This window comes from Ochlerotatus camptorhynchus, unplaced genomic scaffold (assembly GCF_037179485.1).
Source record: "Ochlerotatus camptorhynchus isolate MF236.1 unplaced genomic scaffold, CSIRO-AGI_Acam_v1.1 ptg000078l, whole genome shotgun sequence".
NCBI classification, from domain to species: Eukaryota; Metazoa; Arthropoda; class Insecta; order Diptera; family Culicidae; genus Ochlerotatus; species Ochlerotatus camptorhynchus.
The window spans coordinates 2,325,131-2,336,488 of NW_027040568.1; the positions used below are offsets into that span (position 1 = coordinate 2,325,131).

At 38.4% G+C, this 11,358-nt stretch overlaps 1 protein-coding gene across 1 annotated transcript in view; it reads right to left on the bottom strand.

Annotated features, from left to right (window-relative positions):
* Positions 1–8,000, bottom strand: part of mts (protein phosphatase 2 catalytic subunit mts) — a 32,925-nt gene extending 24,925 nt beyond the window's left edge. The window contains exon 1 of the mRNA XM_065217631.1: positions 7,391–8,000. Within this exon, the coding sequence (XP_065073703.1) occupies positions 7,391–7,492 (102 nt within the window). The 5' untranslated portion in view covers positions 7,493–8,000. The remainder of the gene's footprint in view (positions 1–7,390) is intronic.
* Positions 8,001–11,358: the final 3,358 nt, after the last annotated feature.

Consider the following 11,358-nt stretch of genomic DNA (forward strand, 5'->3'; position numbering starts at 1 on the left):
ACACTACGTGAGTACACGTTGACAACAAATAAACCACTCAAAACGTATGATGATATCATCCACACTCTTCGCGTCATCGCTCTTTGACGTGGTTTCGCGTGCTGTCGGTGATGATAAGTACTGACTGTACCAATGGAAAAAATAGACGTCTGATATGCGCTGAAAATAGGCGCTAAGCAAGCTTGCAGAGAAATAGAAACAGCTGCGTACTATATTTGTTTATCAATAATGTAGACACTTTTTAGTATAAGTCGGAATCGGAAGTATGAGACGAGACGGTTTGTGAGAGACTATTATTATGTTAAAATTTCAACTGTTTTTATAATTAAAATCAAGATCCCCTACTTCTTCAAGAGTGGCCTTCATTATTGAATTCCTTGATTTGTTTTCCGTCGATCTTGTTTTCCGTGCTGAGCACCAATGCTACCGACACCTGGACCCTATCACCAATCGACCCATCAAACGCATGAACCGGGGACCAAAAACTTTACTTCGCGAAGGAAGGCGTGATCAGAGATGTTATGCCTCAGAACATCCCGGCGGCGCCGACTGTGATTGAACGCAGGCCTGTTGGGGTGACAGGTAATCACGTTTACCACCGCTCAGTTAACGTGTTCTGTAACAGTTAATTTTATTATAAAAACGTAACAACAATTGTCCTTTTAATAGTTATTTTTTCAACTTTTGTTCGAAGAGTGTGGTTTTTACAATTATTTATTTCTTCGAACTACGTATGTTCAATTTAATGCTTAACTGTGCGAGTGGGGCCCCTCAGTCAGAAAAGGCACATTATTACCAAGCCGGAGGCGCGGCGGGTTTCGATTCCCGGTCCGGTCGAGGGAATCTTACGGGTTGGAAATTTTCTCGTCTTCCCTGGGCATAAAGTATCATTGTGCTTTCCACACAATATACAAAATCATGCATTGGTATTGGCATCGAAAGCTCTCATTTAATAACTGAGGAAGTGCATTTAGAACACTAAGTTGAGAACACGCAATAAGCTAATATGCACTAAGCTTGAAATGCGAATAAGAAGAAGAACTGTGCGGGAGGCATGATTCATCCAATCCACAATCCAATTTCATCTGGCGTTAAAACAGTCAACGGTCCAGGATTTTCATTACAATATTTACTCCGGAATTTATCGCTAAATATTCTGGCCGGAACACAGCAGTGGGTAGCAGCATGTAACATTGGCATTCCACGTTTTGCAACGGGCACTATAATATACATCGCCTTTGTGGAATATACAATCTTCTTAAGAGACGAACCAGCTAAAGGTGAAAGTCTCTATAATAAAGCAAAAGGAGAAGAAGAATAAGTACAATCTTCTTTGAGGCTGTCCATATACCACGAGGACACTTTAGGGGGGGAGGGGCAAATCCATGGTCCATGCAACTTCTGAAAATAATGTATGCATGGTTGTCGACGCATGGGGCAGGAGGGGGTGGTTTGGTCCGAAATCTCTCACAAGCTGTCCACATGGTCTGTGGACAACCCTTTACAGTTAAATTAATCCTAAACAAGACCAAAGTAAAAGAATGTTGCACCAGCTCTCAGAACGTTTACAAATCACAAAATAATACTTGCTATGTATAAATATCTGTAAAACTAAAAGTTTCTGTACATTATTTTTGTTTTATTGGCTATCAAGCTGGAGCTGCGTGACAGCTTAGTTTTCAAGACTTGACCCATTTGAATAAATTTTGCTTCTATCTTTGACAATACAGCAGAAGGACTAGCCTGTGTTGGCCGCTTGAACACTGGATTCCGTGTGTATTGTTTCAAGATAGTTATGGAAAAAATGCTGTGACGTGTGCGCGTAGATACATCCGCGTAAGAAGAAGAACTTCTTAAGTAAATCCGTTTCGAACGAAATATCTAAATTGTGTAAGTTACGAAAAACGCGCGAATTCCGACCGCTGTGCGAAACAACCGAAGCGAAAAAAGGCTTATTATCATTTAAAGAGTGCCACCAAAATAAATGTGATAGCCTATGTTGGCAAGTTGATTAATTTTAGTTTCCTCCCTAGATATTCTACTTATTTACTACTGAGCTTTGTATCAAATTAGTTAATTTAAAGAACGTATCAATCATTTCAAGATTTCGCGACCGTACCGAACAAATTCTATACTACAGAAGCTCAAAAAAACTTTTGGTGAGCTCTACCGCATTGCGAATCACTTCGGCATAAGCTCCGTAGACGTAGGCGTGTTGATTCCGACAGCCGCAAAAAATTAAACATGCATCAATATCACATAAGGAAAGATCGATTTTACGTAGGGTTTAGTTCATAGATTAACATTGACTGCTGTTTACAAATGTAAGTACTTGAACACTAAGAAATAAGTTAACTCAAATGCTTTAACCGCATATATAAGAGATTTCGCGTATTGAGAGAATAATATAGTAATCGAGTACAATAAACTCAGGGGAATACAATACCTCCAAAAGTTTAAAAGTTATTAGTTGTCACATACCTCTAACTTTTACTTATTTCCTAAACTCTCCTTGTTAATCTGCTTAATGCTATTGGTCTGCTTGCGTTTTATTTTTAAAGTTCAAGACTAAATAAGAAGATTTATTCTACAACTTTAAAGGTTAGTTGCCAGAGTTGCCTCCCTAAACGGACCCCCGCATCCTAATTCTTTTGTTAATCTACTTAATGTCATTAGACTTTCTGAAGTTTCTTATTTAAGTTCATTTGATGATTATGATATCTCATTAGTCTAATTTAATAAATTATTAAAAGCTCTAATTCACCTAATCAAGCATAACCCATGCTTTATGAAGTACCTGCACTTGTGCTTGTAATCTAAAATTAAACGTGTTTCAAGTATTTTTGATTTAAGCCTATACCTATTTAATATATCTTAGTTCGACCCAGGTAACACCTTCATGTGACTAAAATGCTTCATTTTGAAGTTAGTTTCCTAGATGATTTTTAAATGATATAGGGTATATGCTCCAACTATGCTCACACGTTTCCACTATGTCGCATCACAAAAATATGTATGGGTATGTCACAATACAATCACACCACAGAGGAAATCCCGAGCCATAGTTCAAACACTTATCCCAAATCAAAATGAAGTACATATAAGATTAATTACAATACCATGTACAAAAATGATGTTTAACATTGTTTCCTGAGTAATACTTCAATGAAAACAACAATGAAAGCTTGTCATGCAAATAGAAGGAGCACCGTTGGGCACTTTCTGAAATATTTTAATAGTATAATTCCCTTGCAAACCCAAATAAATCTATCTGCGTAAAAAAAAATAAGAGTGATTTGCGGCAAAACCCGCCAGTATCGCACCCAACGTCAGTGTCTATACGTAAGCGTACTACGACGCGGCTCTCAATCAAAGGAGTAACAAGTGTGATACTATCACTGCTAGACTAGATCTTTGGTTCTCTCATGCAGTGGTTTATCAGAGAGGGGAAGCTTAGTAATCCCCATTGCCTGCCCATGACGCCATTCTATCGCGGTATGAGCCAGCAACGCAGGCCATAAACCTACCGTCTCCAACAGTCCACTATAAAGCATGAAATTAAGCCCGCCCACCAACAGCAAGGTGCAAAAACTAGCCAAGGGGAGGGAACTAAAAGTTTATGTACATTATGCAATCAATTTGCATTTAATTATTGCTAGATATCACGTTTTTAAAGTTGGCGCACAGGTAAAAAGTGAAGTAACGTGACGCCACTGGATTTGCAGTGTACCAAAAACTGCTCAATAGATTTTGATTCAAAAACAAGTAAAAGCACTGTGGTTCTCAAGAAACATTGTTTGAGACATGCATACTACACTGCCCATGATAAAAAGTAGGCATAGAAAAAATGGCAGTTGAAGTCAAGAAGTTTCCGATTTCCATGTAAATATTTAAAAAAAAACAGTAAATTAATCGATAATTGTCAATTTAAAATCAGTTACCATGAAGCTTGCATATTTTTGTTTTATCAACGGAACAGCAGAACTACTGTAACTTGACTTCTGAATTGCTGACATGATTGAATGTCATGATAAGACTGATATGCGATTACTTTGCTTGATGGGACAAACTGACTTGACGTTGTTTTCATATTTTTCATGATCAAAGTCCTTATTTTTGTCACGTAATGCTAAAGTAGATGCCAATAAATTAATAATCATTAGTAGATTACTTGTGCTATTATTCTTGTATTGTATAAATAAAAAATAAATCATTTTTAAAATAGTGGATAACGTTATCTCAAAATTTACGAAAAGCTATGTGGGACTGATATGCGATTATAGGCAGTGCATTCAAATTTACCCACCTGTGCTGATTTTAGCCAAAAACCACTAAAACAACGTAGATTTAACTAAATTTCAAAAGGTTAGACAAAACAAAAACAACGCGTAACGTGACATTTTCGTCGCTCATGCAACTGAAAAAGACGTTTTTCTCAGCAAACGTCATAATAATCCATTAATGTTAGGGGGTTTTTAACGTGTGGTATATGGGGCATGAGCGGAGGCTGGTTAATTTATGGTATATCCCGTGTCTTCAGTTTAGTGCATGTCGTATTACCATAGAGCTAACTCTAAGACCAGAAGGTCTCGAAGAAACGTGCTCATCTTTTTGGCTCAGCTCTGGTACTCTCTTCGGTCCCAAGGATTCACCCCTCGAAACATAGGAAAATCCACTAACCCCTCATTTTATCTGTCAAACTTTCATAGCGAATCAAAACAAACATTGTGTTGTACTAGAATTTCGACTAGAATGGGGTACGTTAATCGTTTGCATGGGACCAATAGGCTAGTCAAGTAGTGAGCCAATTTAAAATCGTTAGTTTCGTATTGATTGTTGGTATTACTCCGTCACTATTGAGAAATGATCAAATACCTATTCGGATTTGATACAGTTGTCATTCTTGTTTTCATCATTAGGAACCGATTGTAATTGAAAGGTCCCGCTACTTATACCCACCGAAGAATTCAAACACCCTCCAAAAGCACATCCTTTTTTCAGTTAAAATCGGATTCATTAGCAACAAAATCAAACAATGACACCGATATTGAACCATTACAACCCTAGTCTTAACTACTTTAAACTAGAGATCAAGGAATAAAAGATTAGGAATCACATGCAAGGTAAGAAAAAAGTACCCAAAAGTAAGTTCTTTTCACTCATCTCGGCACTATAGTGCAGGAACCCAAAAGTAGGTAAAGCGGGTCAAAGTAGTTTTCATTTACTTGTGTGCAATTCGTATGGAATTATCCACTCGCTTTCTACCCAAAAGTAAGTTAGTTGTACCCAAAAGTATGTAAATATGATTATACTCAACGTTGGGTTCCCACACTTTTTTTTTCCTCTGTTCGGGACATAAAACCACTGCGACCAGTAATTTGATCTATTGTAGTATATCCCGTGTCCTTAGTTTAGTGCATGTCGTATTACTCCATCACTATTGAGAAATGATGAAGTATTCGGTTTTGATACAGTTGTCATTCTTGCCTTTATCGCAAGGAATCGATTCTAATTGAAAGGTCCCGCTATTTATACCCTTCGGAGTGTTGAAACACCCTCCAAAGGCGCGCCCCTTTGTCAGTCAAAATTGGATTCCTTAGCAAAAAAACAAGACATGACACCGATAATGACCATGCATCAAAACCCTAGTCTTAACCACTTCAAACTAGGAAACAACGAATAGAAGATTAGGAATCACATAGGTGAAGACTAACTAACTCATTTTTTCCTTGTTTCAAGATCATCCTCGGTCCACGCAACCCGAGGACTTATCACTATCAACAAGGCATAAAAAGTAACAAGGACTAAGATGTGTTCCTTTGATTACTGTAAAATCCTGTTCCCCTAGTTTGAAGTAGTCAAGACTAGGAATCGGTGGTAGATCTTACATCCCGTAACGTACCACGAAAAGGTGATGTACCCTTCGTTGGGTACTTTTTTCTTACCGAGTGGATGAGAAATAACTAACTCATTTTTTCCTTGTTTCAATATCATCCTCGGTAAAAACAAAACCCTCTAAGGCACTATTTACTAACAAGGCATAAACATAACAAGGACTAAAATGTGTGCCTTTCATTACATAAAAATAATCCTGTTCCCCTGGTTTGAAGTAGTTAGGACTAGGCATGCGTTCTTATAGACTTTGTTTTGTACTTTTTGAAATAAACTATCGTACCAAACGTATGATTGATTAGTCCACGTCCAAATCGAAATCACTGATATATGTTTTGACGTTTCTGCTCGATATGACGGGAATACGCGCTTATGCCGAAGTAGTGGATGAGCTCATTTTTTATGAGAAACCACCGTCACTGTTATCGATGATCAGCTTTTGGAACACCAACACCACACAGGAATCGGTTTAAAATCATTTCGGTATCACTTTCTTCCACATACACCAACGAAGAGGATGGTGATGATCGAAAGAAACTGTAAACCTGCCAACGCTGCAGCATCTGCTGTCTATCATTACCAGTCTCGACCGCGCCACACTACCTTCATCATCTCTGCCCTGCCTCGTCAAATCGTGGCGTTTTGCCTCCAGATATTGAACCCATTTTCGCGCTATCATCGAACAATAATTATTAGAGCGATTATTCTCCATTCAAAATATACAAATACACGAGGGCAAAACAAGCACTTGTTCGCAAACAGTCAGACACAAATATAAACACCAGAAATTGTCAAGAGATAGGTACCTATTTTGTTGCAACTGTGCCAAATAGAAATAAAAAAAAAACACAAATTGTCGACGAATTCCTTCACCCAGAGCCTTGTCCTTCCCTTCGTTCGTCGGTCGTGAGCAAGAATTTAGTAATTTCCGGGAGTCACACACGCATCACTCGGGCAGCGCACCACCGACCGAGGCAAGGGATCCAACCCCGAAGTGACGTCGGAACGGTTTTACGCAAAAATAGAAAAGAGGAAAGAGCTTTCTCGCTGCGCCAAGAAGCGAGAATATTTTTTTTTACTCTGGCTTGCACGGTGGATGATTGTTTCTTTTTGGTCTTGCTCATCAAGTTTAGTACTTCTTTTTTTTCTGCAAATACACCAGACCGTCATCGTCGTGTTCCGCTGAAGGACGAATTACATGAGAGTTCAAATCTATTGCCACAGACAAGGAAAAAAGGGACAACAAAATAGAGATGGAATGAAGGAAAACCCTGCACTTTACGATTGCTCTGCTGCACTTCCACTCCATGAACGTATCAGAAATCTATTTTCCGCATTCACAGCGACATGAATGAATAGGAATAGGCGGAGTACTTTTTTTTTCATTCGTGTGTGTATGTTCCGGAATTTCTGCCGATTTCCAAATTTAGAATCCCAACCCACAACTGCAGTCTAAAGGAAAACAAATCCCTAAACGGAGTAATATTCGGCCCATTACCTTATCACACAGGGTTTTCACTTGGGTTTCGGTCAATTGTTTGCACTCGTTCAATTGTTCGATCCACTGGTCCAAATCTTTGAGTGTCGCCTTGTCCTCCATCCTTTTTTTTCGCTGCTGCTCCTACTCGGCTAGGTCTGCTGCTGCTACTACTGGTCGGTGTGGGTGCTGATTAGCCAAATTCTACTGCCTTTACCAACCAATCACACACGGATAACGGGCATTCACTGGCAAACTCGTAGCGCGGGGACCGTTCCGGTACGGTTACAACCGGATTCGCACACGGAAAAATCGAACAAAATCACTACCGAGTCAAACTTCCGAACGGACTTCCAATCGCAAGCACACTTCTAACAAAATGGCCGCGACGTTGTGGAAAATCGATGACGGACGTTTTGAACTAGACTGGTCGAATGTCGACACGATTTCGCTCCCGTCTTGCGTAAGCTGTCAAAAAATACACCGATCTATGTCGACTCCCCGAGCCCGTTGTATTATTTTTCTTCCACTTCTTTCTTCCTTTTTCGAAATCTGACAGTTTGTTGTCTTCACTTCGCTTTAGATTTTTCACGCACACTTTCTTCTTCTTGTATGGACTTGATTTTTATCTTCAATTTTAATGATTTTCTTCGAGCAATTTGATGCCCTCCCTTTCATCCGAAAATCACGTGCCAAATGGGTTCAATCTAACGAACACGGATCGCTTTATTTTTATTTCAGCAACAATTTGCGCTAACACCTACACACCGCAGTTGCACAAAATCATTTATACGCCCTTATTCCACCTGTAAAAAGATGGACGGTTGTAGTGAAAAGAGTTGATAAGATACCAGGCAGAAAAGAACCTGCTGACGTAAATACAAACACAAGCGATGTACGCACCTTTTCAGGACATACAGCTGATAACGATTTAAAACTGGAGTATGATTAATAAATCGAATTTTTTCCCACCGAATTTGAACCGGGATTACACTATAGATGTTACCGGTTCGAAGACCTTACAAAGAATGAAAATGAAAATGATTGAAACAGCGCAAAGGCAAGCAGAAAATCTTCACCCACCAACACGAACAACCAAATCAAAATTCAATGCTCTGCATGTTGAAGATTTTGAAACACAAAAATGAGTCAACCAAAAATCAACATGATCAATTTCACGTGCGCCAGAAGTAGGAAAATATATATTAGCATACCTACAAAGGTAATAGGAAACAGATTATTGTTGTAAACATTTTATAAACGTTGCATCATTTTTTTACAAAACATTAAAATAATAATTATTAGTCAAGATCAACAATTAAAAAGGCCTCATAAGCTTTTGTAAACAAACTTCTTGCGGCCTCTTCTCGCGAATCGGAGCTCACCTTTGCAAACCCGTACAATATCAGAATATTATTCTGATTTTGACCGTTCTGACGTTTATAACACGCACACTTGCGTAATCCCATTTTGAAGCGCGAAGTTTGTTATCCTCATTTTCGCTACAGCTAAAAAAGTTTATTTATTATTGTTATCCTCACTTTCGGACCATCAATACTCGTGCGCATAGAATGGACTTACTGGGTTTTGCAAAGGTGAGCTCCGATTATTATTCGCTATATTTAATTTTATATTGAGATTGCTGACGTTTATCGTACGCACACTAAACGAGCTCCGATTCCCCAAGAATCAGAGAGAGGAAAGCACACGCTTTTTCAAAACAACTTAAATTTGGGTAGAATCCACCCAAATCGGTCAAAACTGAACCTACCCAAAAATGGGTAAACTGTGTTCGGAGTTACAAGTTGACAAATGAACAACATCGACATGAATCCGATCGACGTTGTTAATTTGTCAACTTGTCAATCCCAACATAGTTTACCCATTTGGGGTAGGTTCAGTATTGACAGATCTGGGTGGATTCTACCCAAATTTGGGTAGTTTAGAAATAGCGTGCAGATCGTGATTTATTGTTGTTAGTAAACCAAAGAATCAACATAAACGCAATTAGTGACGTCACTAATTGCTTGTATCGTTTTCGTATTTATGTGGTTTCACTCACACAGCTTAACCGATTGCTTCACCTCGGTAATCCAGCTAATTCACGCTTAACATTTGAAAAGAGCCTATCCTCGTTGATCGATTCTCTTCATCGACTGGTTTACCGTGCACGGCAACATAAACGAATTCAAGAGCAAATTTTCATTACGTCGAATGTAACAAAGGTAAACAAAGTCGAGCTATCAGTGTCAATCGATTCTCCTGCTATTACACTAATACTGTCCGAATATAGGATCAAATCCCATTTTTAAAATTATTTACCAGTCAAATTGCTTTTTGACGTAATCACCTTCCGATCAAAATAGTTTTCGATGTTACTTAAGTCACCCAATTTCTATGGAGATGCCGTTTGACTTAAGTACACAGCAAAAAAAGTTGTTGAATATTACATCGAAACTGCTGCAACCAGGTCAATCCATCGGCTGTGTAATATCACATTGTACGATGTACATCGATTTTGCGAACAAAATTACATCCATTGATGTAATATTGCATCTGCTTTTTGCTATTACATCATTATTTCAGTGCTAACATTTGAAAACGGCGCAAAAGCCATTTGTAAACAAATGGTTTGTGGGCCCTTTACTCGCTACCCGAAGAACGCCCACGCAAACCAACAGCATCGTCAGGAAGGGGAAAATTTCCCCTACCCGATGTTGCTGTTGTGTCGCGTGGGTGTACTTCAAGTAGTGAGTAAAGGGCCCACAAACCATTTGTTTACAAATGGCTTTTGTGCCGTTTTCAAATGTTAGCACTGATTTCATACATCAGCTTGAATTACGTTGATCGATATTACATTTTTTTTTGCTGTGTAACAGCGCTGAGAAACCCGTGAAAAGTGTACGTTCGTCGTTTCGCTTTCTCATTATTAAAGTGAATAAATCGAACTGTTTGTTGCTAAGATGATTTCGGTGGTCCTAAAATGATGAATGGGCTGCACGTAAGGAGACGTAATTGATAATTCTCCCGAATATCCTGGTAAATACACTTTGACTTAAGTAACAATAGGGGCCACCAAACGACGTATAATAACTTTTGACTCAAAAACCAGTATTTTTTAGCATGAAAGCTAGCGATTTGCATTTGTATGATTAAAACCCTGCTAAATATGTTAAACATTGCTATCACTATGAGATTATATGTGTTTACTTGGAAATAGGAATAAGTTTTCGGTCATCAAAACAAAACTTTATTTTTCTCGGATTGGTGCGAATGTTACTTACGACATAATGAAAATTTGCTCTTGAATTTCTCGCAAAGCTCGCAGCACAGTTCGACAGAAGATGATGCTATAGCTTGCGCCTAAAAAACATACTCAACACGCTAACTTGAAAGTACTCATTAATGAGTAAAAAAAGACCCATTTTGAAGAAAAGTGGCTTAACTCATTAATGATTAAACAATGAGTATCTGTTACCCATTAATGATTAACAATTTTCTCTTTGCATTGCTGCAGCTAGGAGAAACAATTTTCTAAAATTTGTTCAATGTAGAGTTGTAACAGATTGTATTGGCTATCAAAAGCAACAGCAAACGCACCGAGAAACGTTAAATCTAGCGAGTTATTAACAAAAGAGAAAATCGACGAAGAGAATCAATCATCGCGCCCTTATGCATGCTCGTAAAAAAAAATCCAATAAAAATATAATGATTTTCATTGTCATTGTAACCATGATATTTATTGTCAAAACATTGGACATTTTTGTCCATTACCATAAAATCACAACGAAATTCATGGTTCACAACCAGGGTTGCTTCCACTCACTTGCTATAAAAAGATGTTTTTCGGAATTGTGCAATCAGTAGATGTTATAATGGTATGTTGTACTTTTAAGTAACAGGAAGAGGGTGTAAAGTATGTGTATGACACATAAAACCTGTCAATTTCGCTTCCAGAGCGTCTCAATCGGCGATCTTATGATTCGTGA